Source organism: Macrobrachium nipponense, chromosome 34 (genome assembly GCF_015104395.2).
Source record: "Macrobrachium nipponense isolate FS-2020 chromosome 34, ASM1510439v2, whole genome shotgun sequence".
Classification (NCBI taxonomy): domain Eukaryota; kingdom Metazoa; phylum Arthropoda; class Malacostraca; order Decapoda; family Palaemonidae; genus Macrobrachium; species Macrobrachium nipponense.
The window spans coordinates 14,096,390-14,117,361 of NC_061095.1; the positions used below are offsets into that span (position 1 = coordinate 14,096,390).

Consider the following 20,972-nt stretch of genomic DNA (forward strand, 5'->3'; position numbering starts at 1 on the left):
ACTGAGACGGGGAGGGCACGTCCTGGTATAACCCTCCCAGTGGGGTTTGAGTTTTAGGTGCTTATGGCGAGAAAATGCTGGTGTTTTCCAGGCTGCAGAAGTAGAAGAAGCGAGCAGTAACCAGAAATGGTACGTGGAGATATATTTATACTGAGAGAGAGAGAGAGAGAGAGAGAGAGACTGATCACATTTATTACTCCCAAGAAGGCTGGCTCCGAGTGGAAATAGCAGCTTTTGGCTCTGGGTCCAAGCAGGTATATATATATATATATATATATATATATATATATATATATATATATATATATATATATATATATATTTATATATGTGTGTGTGCAAATATATATATTATATATGTGTGTGTGTGCAAATAAATATATATATATATATATATATATATATATATATATATATAGAGAGAGAGAGAGAGGAGAGAGAGAGAGAGAGAGAGAGAGAGAGAGAAGATGCAATGCATACTGTCCTAAACCAGTTCTCCGTGTCTCTTAATAATTTACTTACATTTTTATCTATTCGTTAACTATTTTTCCTAATCACTAATTTCTGATTTTTATTTCCTATGGACACCGTATACTTTGGAAGGTTGAATTCCAAATTAATGGCCCCTATGGACTTCTTACTTATGAATAATGTTTATATTCTGAATAATAATAATAATAATAATAATATAATAATAATAATAATAATAATAATAATAATAATAATAATATAAGAAATCATCATATTCATAATTGACTCATTACTCTAGGTAAGGTTAATAAAAGCAAAAAATACCTTTTATTAGCAGGACTCCTTAGCTTATGTCTAATGCAGGGGAAGGTTGATAACATTACCCCTTGAGTAGACATTTTTGAAAGGAAAAGTGTATTAAAAAATTAATAGTTCTGCAACAATTTATTTAGAACTAACAAACAAACATTGAGTTCAATCAGCGGCTTTTAACATTTGTATCTTGGCCATTTTGCGCAGAGAGAGAGAGAGAGAGAGAGAGAGAGAGAGAGAGAGAGAGAGAGAGAGAGAGAGAGAGAGATAAAAAGCATCTACATTAAAACATTCAATATTATTTCAAGACGCGTCCGCAAATTTAAAAAAAAAAATTACCTCTCAACACCTATGTTGAACATAACGAATTCTAGACACTATTCTATGCCCGTAGAATTCGAGGACATGCCCTCAGGCTCTAAAGAAGAGTCCTTAGGATCCCTACTAGCACTTAGAACTCAAGATCCTATAGGACGCTTTCACAGGATCCGGGAGGGACCTCTTAGAACCCTGTTCTTTTGGGGAAATCGGTTCCCTGATAGACGCACAGAGGACTCATCTTCCTCAGGCAGTCTTCGTCAGAGATGTAGTAGGAGTGTTCGAAGGAGAGGCTGGCACATTCCCCCGAGGGCACCGCCTCGGGACTCTGGTAGTAGTGGTAGCATGTTGCCTCTGATTTGGCCGTTGTGACGTTCCGGTTGACGCAGTTTCCGCTGTACCTGTGCACAAAAATGGTGTGAATGAGAGTTTTTGCCTCTGTAGAAGAATGACGGAACTCACACTTCACTTGTACAGAGACCTGACATGGCTAAATCTGACCTTGAATGAAAGAAACGCAACAAACTCTCCTTGCATGGAGTCATTACAGAGTTGGCACTGTTACTGAAATAGCTTGGAGATATTATGTAGCCAAAACTGAGCCTATCTGGAAAGAGCACATTCAAGAATGGATAAAAGTGAACTAAATCCATATTTCCTTACCCTAACCCAAACTGAGGACATTTTTCTAAGTCTTGAGCAGAGAAGGAATTTACTAAGCTGAACGGACTCTAACCATGACAGACTCTAGAGCTAGGTTTCCGGCCATCTTACCTTGTAGCCCAGAACGGAGTTCCCATCTCCATAGGGGAGCCATCTATCCACGTCCAGCCTTCAGTGTCATTGGTGACTGAGCCCCCAATCCAGAAGCTAGATGACAATTCTAAAATAAAAAAAATTATATCTTCAAATGGAGCAGTAGTAAAAAAAAACCTTGGGATTGTAACCTGCATCTTTACACGATTTTTAAGCCTCTAAAGTTTGTTTTCAAAGATATAATGGCCAATAATGATCAACAATGGCCTCTACTAAGGTATCTATAGAATCAGCAAGAAGTGGAATTTTAAAATAGATACATGTTTCCCTGCAGCTAAACACGTCAGATTACTGTCCCCACTGTTTACAGAAACTGTTTCTAGGCTGATGGCAAGAATGTAGTTTCTTCTCCTGAATACATTCCCAATTTACTCGCTAGAAGAAGAAGAAGAAGGTAACTCGACCCATGACCTCACCATATCTCTGCAGGTGTTGCACGATGTCTGCAAACTGGCTGATGTTCTTGAACGTCAACAGGTCGCCGCCTAGGACCTTACAGAAAGCCCGAGCTTCGCCCCAGCTCACCTGCAGATAAAAAAAAGAATAATGATCTTGAGCTTTTCATGAGAAGGAAATGAACTGAATATAGACTTTAGGCCAACTGCCAAGCACTGGGACCTATGAGGACACTCCGCGCTGAGTGAAAAGTTTGAATTGTGAAGCAGGAGGAAAACCTCTCAGTTGCACTATGAATCAAATGTTATTAGAGGGTGGAAAGTAAGATGGAAGCACGGGAATATGAAAGGAAGTACAGTAAAATGAACGAAAGGGACTGCAGTTAGAGGCCGAGGGACACGCTGCAAAGAACCTTAAGTAACGCCTGCAGTGTACTGCATAAGATGAAGTGATAGCACTAACCCCCTACAGGAATGAAAAGGAAATGAACGCGAATCTAAGCGACATAACGAAGGTGAAAGTTCCTAGGCCAATAAGAGGAGCCACCCACGGACACCTGAATTTGAAGTGAAATCTCTGAAAATGACGATTTGAAATCTAAAAGCGTTGCATAGATTCTTCACTAGTAGTATACTGTCAGTTAGTATCGTAAATGATTGATTATGTCACCACTGAATTATGACACTGCAGGGCAGATCTGTAGCTACGAAAAGTGCGATAAATTTTAGACAGAAAATACGTCAATGTCTGAGATAACACAAATATGAAACAAATGCAGAAATTTTGTCGTCTATTTGAATAGGTTGCGTGCGTTTGTGTGTGTGTTTGTACAGAGACACAGGTAAAACGAGAGAGAGAGAGAGAGAGAGAGAGAGAGAGAGAGATCTTCACTTACGCTGCCAATGTAGAACACCGAAAGGCACTGGTCTCCAACGAGGGTATATAGAGTAGGGCAGCTTTCGTGTGAGATGGTATTGGGCAGAATTGAGCGAAATCTGTTCGCCAGTTCATTTGACCTGTTGAGATTTCCTGTTGAGAAATGAGAGAAAATAGATTAATATATATATATATATATATATATATATATATATATATAATATATATATATATATATATATATATATATATGTGTGTGTGTGTGTGTGTGTGTGTAAAGGTGTGTGTGTGTGTGTGTGTGTGTGTATCATTAAGTATTTTGCTCTTTCGCCTTACTTGTGAAGGCCTTTCTTTGTTACTTGTTCCTGCCAGGTCGTCTTATTTGCAAGATGAAAAATTCTATAACTTTACGCTTAAAATATGAAGTTATATGTTAGCTTACTTTTGAACTGGTTCCTCTTACTTATACTTAGTAAAAAAAAAAATTGTACCTGGTGCATCATCTGGTAGAGTGAAGTTGCTCAGTTTATCGATCCTTTGGCCCGCAAGCATCTGCAATAAACAAACAAATAATTAGATGAATAAGTAAATCATAAATAGAAAAATGAATAAATTTCCTGCAGTCTTACAAGTTTATATGAAATACAGCCAATCATTTTGATTAACATAAAAATACTGTTCAGAGATAAAGTCTGGGATATATGATCATTCAATCAATTTACATGATTTCAGTATTCAAGCTATTAGCAGACATAAGTATTTCACCTTTTAACATTCTGTTCTGTCTTTATATGTAAGTCTAAAATCAATGTACGTGATAAAATTAAAAATCGTTTGCAGTATTACGAATAAACCATAAAAGATAACAAAATTCAAGAATAAGACCCTTTATTATTATTATCATTATTATTATTATTATTATTACATTATTATTATTATTATTAGATGATACTGATGAACCCTATTCACAAGGAACTAGCCCACCAAAGGAACCACTGACTTGAAATTAAAGCTTCCAAAGAATATTAAAGTCTTCATTTGAAATGAGTACAAGAAGTTCTCCGGCAAAATTATAAAGCCCGGAAAAGAGACATTAACCTATTACCCAAACAATGAGCCTAGATCCCTTACCAAACAAATACGCCGGTCTAGCGAGCCATCACACGCGGGAGCTTCCGATCTACAGTACTCGGAGATTTCGATGCATTTCGTCTCCCCGTTCCTGAAGCATTCGACGGAGTTCCTGTCGCATTTGCTGTTTTTCCACGCCTGGGGAGAGACGTGAAAAATCGGCGTTTATAAGGAAGTTCTCTGATTAATCAACAATTCTCCACTAAGGGGAGGTTGCTCCCAAACCCACGCCCTTTTCCCTGACCCCCACAAGCGTTCAACCGAGCCACACTACACTTACGCTACAGAGTTCCGCGTCTTCGTCAGAAGCGTCGGTGCAGTCGTTGTCCGAATCGCAGATGTACCTTTGGGGGATGCACTTCTCGCCGTTGGAGCAGGCGATGTCGCTGGTGTCGCAGTCCACGGCAGCTGAGAAAGGTTGAAAGAGTTTTTGAGTTGCCTGCTCGGTCTAGCTTAAGAGTTGAGAGCGAGCGATGATCAGTCTAAGTACAACATTCGGGTCGGCAATGAAATATTCTACAAGAACTGAAAGTTCCTGTTGTCTACGATGATGAAGCTCTTATGAGAACAACTACTGATATACTGTTAACACTAGTGCGTCTACTACTACCACTTTGCTACTAGTGCTACTAATCAAAGCGACAAATGAAACTCACCCGATAGGCCTACGCTGACCAACAGCAGGAGAACAGTTAACTTCATCTTGCTAAAGAGATCCTTCAGTGTGTTCTTTAAGGCCTGAAATAAGAACCGATACTCTATTAATTCATTCTGAATATATCTAAGATTCTTTCGTTTTTTTAAATAAAATAGATATTTTTTTCATTAAACACTCAATTCCATTCCAAATCATTCTTTGCAATTTAAGACTCAATTGCATTCTTTCGAATCTTGTACCCAACCCCCCCAACCCCCACACACACACACACACACACATATATATATATATATATATATATATATATATATATATATATATAATTTGTCAATAAATAATATGTGATACCATATTAATGTTACAATAGCAAGTAGTGGTACAGTTACATTATCATATTCATTCTCTGAGTAGCGTAAATACCATTTATCGAGAAGTAATACCAAAATAGGAAAAACTTAGGAAAGGAATGACAAAGACAACATGACAAAAAAAAAAAATTTACATGGATACAAAGGCCTGAGCGAGATGACCCTGAAGAAAAGACAGTACAGAAGGAAATGCCCACCGATCTTACTCTAACTGTAAAGTTAAATTCATCTGACAATAATAATAAAAAGCCACGAAGACTTTTTGACTTCTATATTTACACGCTGTGTTACTTCTGTAGGCACTGGAACTGAATGTGAAAAAAGTTTCAAAAAATAAAATATCATCTTACACAGGTGTGACTCGCAACTAAATTAGAATTTCTTCATCTTTTTCATGTCTGGGTTCAAAAACTAGAGATGCAAGTGCGTGGAAATCGAGTAGTCTGAGGTCCTTGTGGCCCAATATTTAAAAATAAACGTATTACATAATTATTACATGAATGTGACCAGTAGTTTGAAGAAGAAGAAGAAGAAGAAGAAGAGGAGGAGGAGGAGGACAATGTATGTTCCCTGATCGTGAGACTGGCAGGAAGTTCCAAACTTCCAGGGCGTTTGGTAGTCAAGGTCAGGCAGGTAAGCCGGCACAAGACATTCAGCACCGACCATTGTGTATACATAGGCTGTCTTAATCGATGTGTTTATATGTACAGATTGGACATATCGTCATTATAGACATTTAAGTGTTTTTATGAAGGGAGCTTTATATATATATATATATATATATATATATATATATATATATATATATATATATAAACTGATCTTCAAATGGAAAATATCTATTGCAAATACACCCAAGTTCTCTGGTAATAGGCTATATAACATCACTGCAAAGATTTTCGAGAAATTTTTCTGTGGTACTTCATGGAGAGAGAGAGAGAGAGAGAATCTGTATTATTCACATTTGAGAATAAGTTGGAGTATTGCCGTAAAAAGACTTCGAATTAATGAATAAAATAAAATGTTCTGCCAGAATAGTATGAAAAATATTTGGTGTCATCTCTTAACCATAGAGTTAGTATACATTTAGTGATCAGCCATATTTATTATAACAAAATCCTTTGATACAAAGAGACATTACAACACATTAGTACAAACTTACCTGAACTTAATGTCTTGGAGTAGTAGTTAGTCGCCGGCCACGGAAACGATGTGATCAAGGCTGTACCGGACGAGCAACTGAGCTAGGATCCAGCCGGGGGAAGAAGACTTCAGCCAACCCCTTCGTTCTCCCTCTTGCATCACTCATCGTCGTAAGTATTCCCTCGGGCGCATTTTACACACCCCTCCTAAATATCGTGTCCTGATGTGTGACCTTGAACTTCAGTGGAAAGACGTAGCCGTCGGAAACAGAATTCCCAGCCATCTTTACCAGGTGTGTACCTTTCCCCACCTTTCGGTGACCGTCATTTTTCTTTATTTTTGTTATCTTTTTCAGCATTTCAACATTATTTTCGAGAATAGGCAGAACGTAAGTTTGTTCTCTGATTAAATCTTTCATTTTGTGGCAAAAAGGAGTTTAGTAATAACGCAGGATAAGACCATCAATTATAGCAAACTGCTTGGTCATTGGATTCATCAGCAAAAAGAGAAGATGAGTTGTTGTTATTGTTGACACTTCGTCCAAGCGTCTCCCGCTCGTTTGAGATTTTGTTTTTGTTTTCAATGTACAGATCAACCGATGATTCGGAGTTCAGCATCTAGTTCTGTTACCTGTAGGTATCGGTCATTGTGACATTAATGGTAAAGTATAAAAAATGTAATGCTTTTGAGAAAGTATAACTTATTTCATTATGGTGAAGTTGGGTTTCTGGGTACGAGGATACTGTCTAAAGATTTTTTTTTTTTTTTTACACCATACGTCTCTGATTCGAAACGCTAAGGAACTAGAACTTAATGGGCCGTTTTGTTCACTCCTATCGTGCATCTGTTGACCTGAGTAGTGAATTAATACCTAGTACTTATACGACTATGGTGATCTACATAGTACTAATACTACTAAGGTGAATGACGAAAAGAAATGGCAAAATCGTTCCAAATGACCACGAATCCAAAAGGGAAATGCACTAGGGTTCGAACACGAAGAAACAGAAGAAACAATGAATCCAAAAGATCTCATGACACGTATTTCAATATCAAGGATCCAAGAACCCAAAAAGGGAGCCGCCTAAGTGTACGAAAGTGAACGAAGCACGAACGAGACACAACACTCCCCCTTCACCCAAAAATAAAAAGAGGTCTTAGACATGTTCGTCCGTTCGAAACTTCAAACCTGCAGGAAGCGTGATTCCTGAGTTGCGAGCTATAAATATTTGAATGGCTGTTATCATCCTCTGCATAGCAACAGAAAATCGCACATCACTGTCCTTCAGGGTTTGTTTGCCAGACAATTTTCAAGGTTTAATATCACGGGTTATTTTTGCACATCCCGGGAAACCCCGGGATAGAATTAAGTACAGAAATAGGTACGAATTTGACTGCAGGATGGTTGTGGACTTGTTCTGTTTATATTTATATTTTATACATAGTTACTGTTGTGTTACTTAAAAGTCCGTAGATGCTTATTAATCAGTTTAGTTTATGTATGAATGCAGTATATAATTTTCCCTCTGATTATTTCATTTTATTAAATTTCCTGTCATTCATTGTTGATTTTATGGAAGATTGTTCGTGCTATTTATGATCCCATTATCAAAATTCCATATGTGCTCATGATGATCGCTAATTATTTTAGTATACATATGAATGCAGTGTGTGTGTTTCACTTTCATTCATTCGTAGAATTAAATTTACTGTCCTTTATCATTGCTTTCATTTTATGGAAAATTGCTCGTGTTATATAAGATCTTATTCTATGAGAAACTTCTTAATCATTTAGTTCACGTTATAAAAATAAGAATGCATACGTTTAATTTTTCTTCATTTATTTTTACTACATTTTCTGTCATTAAGTACTTTTTTCATTTCGATGAGTATAAAACAATTGTATTTTTTTTATCAGTGATAATGCAATTATAACTGACTTTGTCATTCGCATTGGAATTTGGAAGCCGAACAAAATTATAGTAAACGAAGAATATTTTAGCTCTTGTTCTTCATTCCTTTTACTTTGTTGAGAAATAACGTGTCTAATTTAATTAAACATTAGGTGGATTAATAAGATAGTCAATCTACGGTAATATTTCTGCATATCTAGTAATGTTAAGCACATCAAAGATCTGAAAGGGAAACTATGTGTATAATGTGCAATTTTAGACACTATAAAATCCCTGAATTATCGGGATCCCGGGATTAGGACTAATGTTATCCCGGAATCACAGGACAAAGAAAAATCTCCAAAACGACAATCTCTAGTTGGCAGTCATTAGTCTCAACTTCGATCTTGTTCGTATATAAAATTCGAGAGGTAACTTTTATCTAACAAAGAGACAAACAAACAAGCAAAATGGGCTTCGTGGAGGTATTAAAATGTGCCTGTTCACGCAGCCCAAAATAACAAACGAAGACCAACAAGCGTCGTGGTTCCTGAAGGACGTTCGCTCCAGTCGGATATGTATACAGCACGCGAATCTTTGCACAGTGGTGTCATCTACATGACCTGGAAATGACAGCGACGCCGAATCACAATCATCATAGAATTCAGAGGATCAGAACACGTTGCCGAATTACAGCGTTAGTCGGGAATGACGTCTGCATCCTGCCACAGCCTTGTAATCTCTTAGGACAAATCCGTGGGAACGGTCAGGCCAATAAGAGCAATTTTGCCTTGTCTTGGTCCCGCGGCTCTGCACTCCCGAGGGAAAATGGGAGTCTTTGGCTCGCCATTAAATGAAATATGTACCTGACGGCTGTGCAGAATGTGTAAGTGGAGGAAGGCGTTGGGGAGAGTAAGATTTATAGGTTTAAAAAAAATCATATTATAAGATTGTGCCAGTGTTCGGGAAATATGATTTGATATTTGAAAAAAAAAAAAAAAAAAATGGAGCGTTTGGCGCCAATGCCCTCGTGGTCACTGACATCATACCTTATGAAATGACAGGGTTCTTCTGCCAAGAAAGAAAATCAGAAGTGCGTGGGAACAGAGGAAAAAAATGGATCCTGAGAGTTCCAGAATGGTCGACTGCTTTTGTGTTCTTCCCTATTAGTTAAAAAAAATCATGGAAAATGAAGCTTGACTTGCGTCACTGGAACACAAAAGCCGAGAGATTGTCCGAGATAATAACTGTAGAAAGCTGACATAGGCGATACTAGGACAAAATAGAGATAAATATTGATCATTTTGTATTCTAATGTTCAATGACCTATCTCTCTTAAAGCGAAGACCTAAATGTCCAGAAATAATTCCAGGAATGAGAATAATAACTTATACCTACTAGAGCTGACTAAGTACAAGTACTTAGTGCTTGAGTCATCAGAGGTACAGTGGGGTTTAATGGGTCGAACTGCCTCAGTTGGAGATTGAACTCTAGTTTTCTAAAACTGGTGAATCGAGTAACCAGACTCCTAGACCTCTCTCTCTTCTCTCTCTCTCTCTCTCTCTCGTCTCTCTCTCTCGCTCTCTCAATATTTATATAAATATATAAGTATAATATATATATATATATATATAATATATAATATAATCTATATATATATATATATATATATATATATATATTACACACACACACACACACATATATATATATATATATATATATATATATATATATATATAATATATATATATATATATTAGTACCTCGACTGTACAAGGGTTGTGATGACGGTATACAAAAGAAAGGTTATACGAATCTGAAAACGAGCAGGATTTTTCGTGACCTACTACAATATCTAAGCAGAGTCTTTACAGAGCAATTGGTATAAGAACGAGGTCATTCAGGTTGTTGTCTTTCGAGTAGCAATTGAGAATTTCGGTCAAATGTTTACCATTGTTAATGAGCAAGTGGCTCAAATAAACGAAGAGCGGCGTGTTATATCCGTAGAGTTCATTCACCACCCACCCGATGTGTTACTCCAAATCGTGTAGTTTTTTTGGCCTATTCATCTAGTTGTTAGGATAGGTGCCTCATTAAAGAATGACCTCGGGTTCGATTCCACAGGAAGTTTTAACGATTTAAGCACATATTGTTAAATTACCATTGTACCTGTTGATCTATGAGTGAATGATGTATTTCTGTATACATGGTATTCATTCACCCCGATTGTGTTCAGTAGAAAATCAGACATGAAATTTAACAGGTAAATAACTATAAACAGAAACTGAGAAGAATGAATTAGTTCAGGAAACCGAGTAAAAGGGATAGAGACTATTTTTTACTCCGCGTCAGGGAGTAATTTTTGTAAAACTGTTATATCTCTGTTCTGTAAAACTTATAAACTGCAGAGGATGTCGGAAGTGATGTGTATGATTGTGAAGCAGGATTCTGAGAGAGAGAGAGAGGAGTATGCATTAGAGAATGTGTATGAGAGAATTCAAGAGAAAGATGAAGGATAGTCTGAGAGAGCGTGGGCCGACAATTCAGCACATGACAATTCAGCGCATGACGATTCAGCACAAGGACTATTCAGCTCAAATTTGGCGAAATAAAGTTAAAGCATGGAAAATTAGGAAAACACGCCTTTTCCACCAACATTATGTTATTTATATGTCCTGTGAAGGATGTGTTGTACCAGTGATATGTATACTTTTGCAAAAAAAAAAAAAACACACACACACAGGATTCATATGAAAGGGCATTAAGGACAATTTTGAATTTAGCCCCAGATATGACGCCCGATACTATGCTGTGTGATTTTAAAAAGGCTTTTCCCGATGCATTTTCAAATGTGTTTGAAGGCACGCAAATAAGTGGTTACTTTTTTCATCTGGCTCATTAGAAGGGTGGCACCGAAGTCTTTAGTTAGCATTGGGTTATAACCACCCAACCTTTTATAAGTTTGTGGAGTTTTTGAAATTGGAGCAAGACAACGCAGAGAAAAGGGTACTGAGAATCACAACTGGACACGACGATTCCAGAAAAAAAAGCAAATTATCAGAGAAATTCTAAGGCAATAAAAACACTAGTTAGTAAATATGGGAATCGAGCAAACAAACTGGAATACTTACAAAATATAAGCTACCTCATGAATTGCAGAAATAAATTAGTGTGAATATTTTTGTACAGGAATATTTTATAGTATGTCATTTCAATAAATATTTTTGTCTACTTTTTAAAATTCAATTTTACAAACAAAAAATTAATTCGATGACTGTTTTCTTCCTTTTCCTTGTATTTATTTTATTTAGCAAAATGTCTTTGTGCTGAATAGTCCTTGCTCTGCATCGTCATGCGCAGAATTGTGTCCAAGCTGAATTATCATGCGCTGAATTGTCCTGCGCAGAATTGTCGGTGTTCCGAGATAGAGGCCCTAAAAGTCTGCAATAACATGTAAACCTCCTACGCTTGTGTCTGCTAACGAATAAAAAATCACCGCTTCTCTGCTTTAGTTACAAGTACTTGAGTGGAAGACGAACGAACGCACAACACAGAAGAGTGAGGTAGGTTATAAATGGTTAAAGTGGATAGAGAGGAACTCGCTAATCATTCCACGGAGAGAGAGAGAGCGAGCGAGCATTCTCCGAACCACGAGGCATATGAAGGAAGACCAGTCAGTCACAAGTCCGCTGCCCGCACTAAAAAGAAGTCAAGGCCATCATTTCATTAAACGGCTCAAAGGAGGAGACTCATCTCTTTGTTTTGAAAGGCTCCTTTGATTTGCCTTCGTGGCTTTCCGCGTACAACAAGAAGAAGAAAGAGAAGTCGGGTTTTAATTATGAATGAACGGTGCCACACGATATTTAGACTGAAGTTGCGGATAAGAGGGCCATATGGGAATCTCTAGTACTACGTGTTGCAGTAAAGCAAGGGAGCATTATGCATCTATTTATTCATATTTGCTTATAGGCAGATTTTGAGCGATGCAGCCATATGATGTTGTCTATTTGCTTTACCCCATGACAATCTTATACAGGTAGACCTAGATACGTATGAACAAAACGAAATAATGTTTTTATTCCGTTTCTTGGTTTTTATCTCACGCCAGTGTGTTTCGTGGCTTATGTAGCGTCAGGGTAGGTGGACATGAGGAATATCCCTAACTGGCAACTGGTAGTTTGGAAAGCTATCATTAACGTTAGCGAAGGAAACACCGTGAAAGATGATAGTCATCTCTCTCTCTCTCTCTCTGCTCTGTCTCTCTCTCATACACGCGTGCTTGCATATATTTTATTTAATTATATAATATAATTATATATAGATATATATAGATATATATATATAATATATATATAGATATATATATATCTATATATATATATATATATGATATATATATATATATATATATATATATATACTATATAACGTGTGTGTAGAGAGAGAGAGAGAAGTTATAAGATACTCCGAAGGTAATGTGACTTGTAGAGAAATGAGTTATTTGAAAATGAATGGCTTAGAGGTAAAGCCGAAACCGGTTAGTATTTCAGAGTTTACAAGTGGTGATGATGTTCTATATATATATATATATATATATATATATATATATATATATATATATATATATATATGTGTGTGTGTGTGTGTGTGTGTGTGTGTGTATTATATATATATATATATATATATATATATATATATATATATATATATATATATATAATGTATATATACGTGTGTATAATTACTGACACTCAAGGGAAGCTTTACGAGACCTTTGTTATTTGGAAACCTCATTGATATGATGATATATCTGACATTTTGAAGTTCCTCTTTTATTTCTTTTTTTTTTTATCCCGGCATTCATAAAGCCAAGGTTGAAAGAGGATTAGTCAGTTGGCTTTGAATACGTGGGACGCTGTGCCCACACGATCTCTCTTCTCTCTCTCTCTCTCTCTCTCTCTCTCTCTCATTTAATAATGTTGGAAAAACATGGTGCGCTTGTTTTAGAAATGACACACACTCTCTCTCTCTCTCTCTCTCTCTCTCTCTCTCTCTCTCTCCGAATACCAGTGTTAATTTCACTACATTTAAATGGAAATAGTAACACACACATAAACTTGCTTGACGTGACTATGCAAGATTATCTACACATGTTCATTTTGAAAAAATAGTGTTCCCTATTAATAGACTCGGCAACTGATAAATTTACGCGGTATCGAGAGATAAGTAGGATCCTCCTTCAAAGTATAAGTAGGTAGCTAAAGTTCAAAAACCTACTAGAGAAATCAAACTGTTTACGTAAACTCGTAGTTAAAAAAAAAAAAATTGAACGATAACACTGGCCTGCGCTGTTTTCGAGGTCTAACATATTACACCTGATTTTAGGCCAGTTTTTTGCAATGCAAAAGTAGCAGTCGGTAACGTAATCTTTCCCTTCCCTCTACGCCATTGTTTTACCAAATGGCATACTCTTCCTTTTCTTGTTCCTCCAAATCCCGTAAGTTCTCTGCACATGTTTTGCGGCGGAGATGGGGAGCTGGTGGCTTATCCTGGTCCCCTAGTTTGACTCCAAAGTAAGCTTGATATGCCTTCTCCACAAAATCCGTGAATTTTGCTCAACGGTCTGGAAGAACCACTTGTCCGCAGATGTAACAGAACCTATTAGGATGGTTTTGACACTTCCGATCCATTTTTATACATAGCTAGACCTGAAAAGAGAAATAAAAATAATTATTAAAGGATACCCACGACCCGGTTTTGCGAAAACAAAGCCCATAAACGCTTGGATAATTGCGCTATTTTGGAAAAATATGCTGGAATAGAAATAGACTATATCTAAGAAACCAGACCTGGCCCAGGAGAATGAACTGTATTTTTGAATTCAACAGAAAAGAGGGTCCTAAATCAGTTGGCAAGAGGTGTGCGACACTTCTGCTCCCATCCTACACTGTTGACCCTGTCCCTTATTTGGCCCCTAACTGCAAACTCTTTCATTCCTTTTGCTGTACCCAAGTTCTGTATTTTTTCCCCATCCCCCTGCTTGTTAGTGGTACTACATTACTGTACCTTTCAGGACAGTGTCTGATCGATTTTCGTCGATCAAATTTTACCAAAGCATCGGATATGGATCGCATTTGGGGAAAAGCTATTTGAAGTCACAGCCTCATTGACAAAAACATGCAGTGATGTCTATCGTAGATAATTACGGCACTTATCAGAGTAAATCAAAGAAATTCAAAGGGAAACTTAGCTATATTTAGTAAGTACCCAAATTGTTTACACTAAGTATTAAAGGAAAGGCTTAAGCAAATCATTGGTGAGAATGATGATAATATTACGGTTTCCATTGGTGATACCAAGGATAATTAATATGAATTTGGTGTGTATGCATATGACAATATTATACATTGATGTTGTATATTTACACTCTTTAGACAAAAGGGACAAAGGTGACCTTTAAGGGTCATACTCGAATGACGAAGTATACAAAAAAATGCAATTATTTTGTTTACGTATAAAAAGGCCTTTCTCACTTTTCAGACCAAGAATAAACAGAGGCCTTATTTTCTTTTACCTTACCTTTCTACTGAACTCGTATATAAACATACACAAATAGCGGATAAGGTTATGACTTTTTCTGCTTCTGACGTCACATCGAGCAAAGTTCCTCAGGCAAAGTCCGACCATGTGGACGGGGCTGAAAGTATATGGGCTGGAGTCTTAGTAAAGCACGTTATAATAGTCATTGAGTGAGAAGGCCTTAAAGTAATCACGGTCTATGGCGTTAGTATGCCGTTGTTCGTAATCACGGTCTAGACAGTGTCAGTAATGAAGTTTTATTAGCCTCTATGAGCCTGCTAGATTTAGCCAAGTTTCCCTTTAAATCTTTGATTTACTCAAGTGCCTTTATTATCAACATTAGGACACCACTGCATCTTTTTGCCATTATTTTGTGGCTTCAAATAAGCTACATTCCAAATAAGATCCATATCCGATGCTTTGGTAAGATTTAATCAAAGAATATCAATTAAGACACGGTCCTGAAATGCACAATTTTGACAACCCTGTGCAGGAGCGATATACAGCCTAGACCGCAGTCTTAGCTTAATAATGACCACTAACATTCTTCAGGACCAAACAAACTAATTTTTTTTTCTAGTATAATTCTTTATAAACTTACTTCCCTCTGGACTCCTGTAACCTGTTTGGATCATCTATACTGCGTGGAGGATATCGCAAAATATGAGGTTCTTCAATGAAAACCAATTTATCATTTAAAAAGGACATATGAACTCTATGCACAGTAGCGCCTTAAGCAACATTTTTCAGGCACTTTGAAACTTTTGATCCATTTAAACTTTTAATAAAATTGGGGAATGCCATCTACACCGCTCGTTCAGGTTTAATAGCTCATCCCATCAGTAAAAAATTACGTAAATCGCTAGTTCCCTTATTGGGTTTAATGCCATTATCACATGCTGGGAAGCACAGCTTCTCTTTCCTAAATATCCTATATACAGTTAAACTGACTTTTCCTCAATAATCAGTGTCGAGTAGACATGCCCGTTAGTTGCTGCAGTCCTGGATTGTAATTATGGTTTCACCCTTTATCCAAAATTACATTTGCAGTGCAAATACATTCACATTAACTACATAATTATTCATCTAACTTCGGGGCACTAATCACCAAACATCCAACCAAAGTATACCATATCAAACTAAAGTTTCCACATTTCTAACCACACTACTTACTGTAGGACAGACTTTTTAAATTGAGACTGCAAGTTATTACTTACATTAATGTTGTATTGTACAAGGGACTACCAGTTCACCAACCCCATATTTTCTCCAAACCCAATTTTTTTTTTAAACCAGAGCATAATGGGATTTTTTTTTTTTTTTCTTTTACCAGCGCATTATATGGGATCTAGTCAGTTTTACAAACGCCCAACTGCCGAGACTAGAGCCATACCAGATATTTTTACCCTAGGTGGGAGAACTGTACAAAACCAGACTTTTTAGCCTCTGCCATCAGAACACTGAATGCCACAAGAAGAAATTCCAAAAAGTCAGTCAATTTCCTTTATATTCGTTAAACTGATATACAGCACTAATCCAAATTAGAACTAGAGACAAATTACTAAAAACCTTATTTCCTTTATATTCGTTAACAAATTGATGTACAGCACTAATCCAAATTAGAACAATTGAGACATCACGAAATCTTTTATATCCTTTAATCTAAAAAAAAAAACATTTAACAGCTGAAACTGCCTTCTGACAATCAGGGTAAATTGTGTGGTTACAAAATTGTTTTTACAGGATGGTGCACATACACTGGAATCTTTCTTAATCATGAACAAGGAAAAACTTAAATCTAAATTAAAAGCAAAATAAAATACAAAGTAGAACAAACAAATTAAAATTTAACTTACACTGTTGCTCAAAAGTTTAATGCAAAATCTTTTAGAATTTATAAAAACTGCATTAAAACATTAAAACTTCCAACATAAAAACTCCCAAAAACTTAAAAATTTATAACATTGGATTTTAAGATATCAATTTATTTCATGATCCGAAACTAAAAATTAAACTCGAGTTTTGTAAAACTCTAAACACTAAACCAGAAGTAACCATTCAACAGGTTTTCTATCAATTTCAAACCTAAACTGAAAACATTGTTACATATGAAAAACTGACCAACTAATATATAACAAAAATAGCTTTTGAAATCGCAGTATTAGGGTAAATAAGTAACTAAAACCAGAGTGGATTAACCTAATAAATTCAGTAATCCTAAAGAATACTTAAATGGCTTACTAATCCAAGTTAACTGTTAAGACAGGAACTCAGACCAGTTTAATACAAACCATCAGATTTATACAAACCATTGCATATGTACAAAACATTAGGCTACTGAAATCACTAGATCAGTTTAAAAAATCACTAGTAGTAATGTTTATGACACTCACGGTCATCAGCAACGAAAATCTAAAAAAAAAAAACTCCAAGGGTTCGCACAGTAGGCCAACACGCCTACTGTGCAAGCCCTTAGGAGCACCTCCACTATCAGGGGCGCCGCCTCCGATGGAGTGGAGAAACAGGAAAAAATCGGATATTGAAGTTCTGAAGATTCTCGAGATAGCAGTTTTTTTCCAGTTTCAACGAGTCTTGAATATACATCGTAGCTTTATTCCCTGAAATGTTTAAAGAGCATTAGAAAGTTAAAAATACTAAAATAAAGTATCTAATGCCATTTAAGTAGTTTTGACAAAAATATTAAAGTAAATTTCATTTTAAGTTCACATACTAACGCCAACAATTTGTATGTCATTGTCCTTGTAAGGAAAAGGCTACTCTTCACAATTTAACTATTTAATTCAAGCAAATCTTATATTAAAAGCCTTCTAAAACCGGTTGTAATTAACTAGATACACAACAACAATGGGAAAACTAAGTTTTAATGGAATTTTCTTACTGTAATAAAACCACATTCCAACACGCAAATCCTCGGCGAGATCTGATAAATAAAAAATATTTAATAAAATAATTAATCCTAGATTTTTTTCACTGTATTAAGAGATCTACGGACAGTATAGGCGAAACTTAAGCAAATAGCACAAGCTTCTGTATTTAAAAAAAATAAAAAGCAGCTCACCATCAATAATAAACTAAATAGATACTGACTTAAATCAATCCGTAAGGACCACTTGGAGACAGAGAGACGGGAAAAGTACGAATCACTGAAACCAACCCATTGCGTCGAGCTTAGAAAAGTGAAAAATTAGAAAAAAATTAAAAATAAATTACTGGAAAAATCCTACAAACGTACCCAGGAAAATTAAGCAATGCTTCGTTCTCAAAAAAATATCGTATTAAAGTATAGTCAAAGCCAAAGAACAGATTGAAACTATTCTGAACAGAAAATTCTAAAAATTGTACAGCCTTCTTGAAAATATACGAAGTCAACGTTAAAGGAAACAGAAAGAGCACAAAACCTTAAATGGGTAGATACTCTATACTCGAATACAATGTTAATTCGAAATACAGTTAAGTATAAATATTACTACTTATCAATTTTTTTCCAAATCCTCGTTGTGAGCAGACGAACCGAAATGGATATCCGGCGAACCAACCACTAATCGTACAGATACGTCTACCAGCCACTTGTCAAAATGAAGGAAGAATTGATATCATGACTCCATGAGCATGACATGACCGAAAATCAGCTTTCGATGACGTCACGAGACAAGTGCGCTGCGCCAAGGACCCTGGAACCGCATAAATTCCATAGTCGGTCGACACAAACTCACGTCAAAGGAAACTATAGCGTCTTCATTTGAGTCGTTCCAAAAAATAACATCGCTTGGCCCAAAGCAGATTTTGCCTGACGAATACCGATGTATAGGAAAAAATAGTTTAAACAAAAATCTAACTTACACGATAAAAATTATTGTGTGGATTTCCATTAATGTTAATCATGAAAAAAAAAAGCTTAAATCTGGATTTCAAGGAATCGATTCCAAACTAATTTCTGAGTGAAACTTCTGTCGGGATCGAAAGAAATATCATTTTGATCCGGTATCTTCGAATATCGACTTTTCATAATTGCGACACTATTAACTGCACAGTCATTCCTTATAAACCTGAAAACTTATGTCAAATAAATCCCTTTTAATTCTCTCTCTCTCTCTCTCTCTCTCTCTCTCTCTCTCTCTCTCTCTCTCTCTCTCTCAGATGCCAACTGGTTTTCCTCTGTCCATCATCAAGGTAAAGTTGAGGAAAACAAAACAGATCCAGTTGCCTTGTTGAGGAAGTGGGAGAAAATAAACAAGCTAAGATACGACTTCCTAAGGACTTTTATTCTCATATTTATTTCGCATAACTCCTTAACTACAATTTTACACTCAGACCCTATCGTCAACAACAAAATCTTTACGATCACTTTCTTATCGATATTACAATATGGAGACTTCATTGTATGCTCAAGAAAAATGCCTGCTTCCCACTCATTCTTGTTCCCGTATGTCCTTACGATGCGACGTCTGTTGAGTCTTCCTTTAGTTACTTGTTCAACTGCTTCGGTGGTTCATAGTCAGCGAATTCGAAACACTCTGGATGTCTAAGGGAACAGCACGAAAGTACCTCCGTTCATATTCTCTTTCTTCCATCTGACTTTCCACCCTCTCCATTTCAACCTTAGCGTCAACCTATACACCTTTCAAACCTTCTCACTTTTTATTTAGCTTTCAACGCTGAATAACCTCATAGGTCCCAGCTTTGGCTTAAATTCTATATTCTATTCTATTTTGTGACTATTGTAGGCTTGCGCCTGGTCGAGCGTTTCATATCTTTTTTTTTTTTTTTTATGGACTGCAGTAGACGAGTCATTGGAGATAAAGAGCTCACAGGCACCCTGTGTGTGTGTATGTGTGTGGACAGTTTTATCGCTGTAAAAGTAAACAACCTGCAAGCAGATTCGTCTGGTTTGTGAGAAGCTTCTAAAAATAACATCGTACTGACTGATAAATATCTACTTGAAGCGTTAGGTCGACACATGTCTGCTCGTAAGGGAACACATCTCAGTTCTTAGATCGTAATCAAGTTTTTCTGTAAGACTTTATTATTGGGAGCTAATGAGTTTGAGTGGCCCAGATTGAAATAGAGAAAATGTTTGCCAGAGTCATGCAATGGCGTCATAACATTCCCTAGTTTGGGAAAGTAAATCCACAGTAGTATGCTTGTTTGATTTTGTTATTTAAAATATATACAGCAGGTTGCTTTCGATGACCTGCACGGTCCTCCTTGTCAATCTCACTATTATGACAAAAAGTGGTTACATAAAAACTGTTTTTTACTCGTGTTTACTAATAGGTTGTTGTTTGAAGATGGGTAGTTGGCTTTTCATGTTATTCCTTCATTCTAAGTGGTGGTTTTATTCCCTAGATTCACGAATGGAACTGGGTAGAATTGATTTCAAGAACTTAACAGGTCAACGCGAGGTTGACTTTGTCCATATTGTCTGAATGTTCCACTCTCACAGGGGATATCTCTGTAAGCCAAAATGATCATATGTCTACGAACTTTAGGTGGCAAGTTTTGTATTTATTATCATCAGTTCCCCATTTCAGCAAGCGTTTCTTGGCCATAATTAGATACTTCAGTATTTCACGAAGTGTCTCTGCAACTTGTTTTTCTTAGGCTTGGTCAGTTGTTTGCGATCAGTTCAGATTTATAGGAGCTTATCTTTTGCCGATATTTACAATAACGTGATCTACGGTACAAATATTACGCCTTGGGGAACGAGATTTTGCATTGTATCTTCTGAAGTACCATTCTTTCATCGTTTTTCTCTCTCCTATTTTTTCAGACCTTTTGCCAGCATTTTCTGCCATACGTCTAGGAAATGCTTCATAGATGTTTGCCAATATATTTCTTATTAAGTTCTCTGTGACAGACACCGTTTGGACCAGTTTTCTTAAGGAAATGCAGCGCACAACCAAAATTGTCACTCTCCAGTCTTTGTAACAGAAAATTCTACTGTCTGGAAGCAACAGGGTTTTATGGATCTGCAGCCACAGTTCATTT

General features: G+C 36.5%; 1 protein-coding gene and 1 long non-coding RNA gene across 3 annotated transcripts; both read right to left on the reverse strand.

Annotated features, from left to right (window-relative positions):
- Positions 1–900: 900 nt before the first annotated feature.
- On the reverse strand, positions 901–6,656 carry LOC135207921 (uncharacterized). The gene is made up of 9 exons (XM_064239869.1): positions 6,509–6,656; positions 4,977–5,058; positions 4,601–4,728; positions 4,321–4,458; positions 3,681–3,741; positions 3,209–3,342; positions 2,334–2,442; positions 1,876–1,984; positions 901–1,502 (listed from the first exon to the last, which is right to left on the reverse strand). Exons 2-9 carry the CDS (start codon positions 5,020–5,022, stop codon positions 1,286–1,288), a joined length of 942 nt encoding a protein of 313 aa, XP_064095939.1. The 5' UTR covers positions 5,023–5,058; positions 6,509–6,656; the 3' UTR covers positions 901–1,285.
- An 8,930-nt stretch (positions 6,657–15,586) lies between these two features.
- On the reverse strand, positions 15,587–18,582 carry LOC135207658 (uncharacterized). 2 transcript variants are annotated; one of them, XR_010313023.1, is made up of 3 exons: positions 18,496–18,582; positions 18,043–18,151; positions 15,587–17,581 (listed from the first exon to the last, which is right to left on the reverse strand). It is a non-coding gene; the product is annotated as an uncharacterized LOC135207658 (long non-coding RNA). The 2 variants fall into 2 exon arrangements; XR_010313022.1 differs by having other exon boundaries at positions 18,452–18,565.
- Positions 18,583–20,972: the final 2,390 nt, after the last annotated feature.

What these genes read in the sequence shown, in the direction of transcription:
- LOC135207921 (XM_064239869.1), bottom strand. Translation starts at nt 5,022, where the DNA reads ATGAAGTTAACTGTTCTCCTGCTGTTGGTCAGCGTAGGCCTATCGG. An exon ending in AAGACGCGGAACTCTGTAGC is followed by an intron (nt 4,459 to 4,600) that starts GTAAGTGTAGTG and finishes GTCTCTCCCCAG; the next exon opens with GCGTGGAAAAACAGCAAATG. An exon ending in TAGACCGGCGTATTTGTTTG is followed by an intron (nt 3,742 to 4,320) that starts GTAAGGGATCTA and finishes TGTTTATTGCAG; the next exon opens with ATGCTTGCGGGCCAAAGGAT.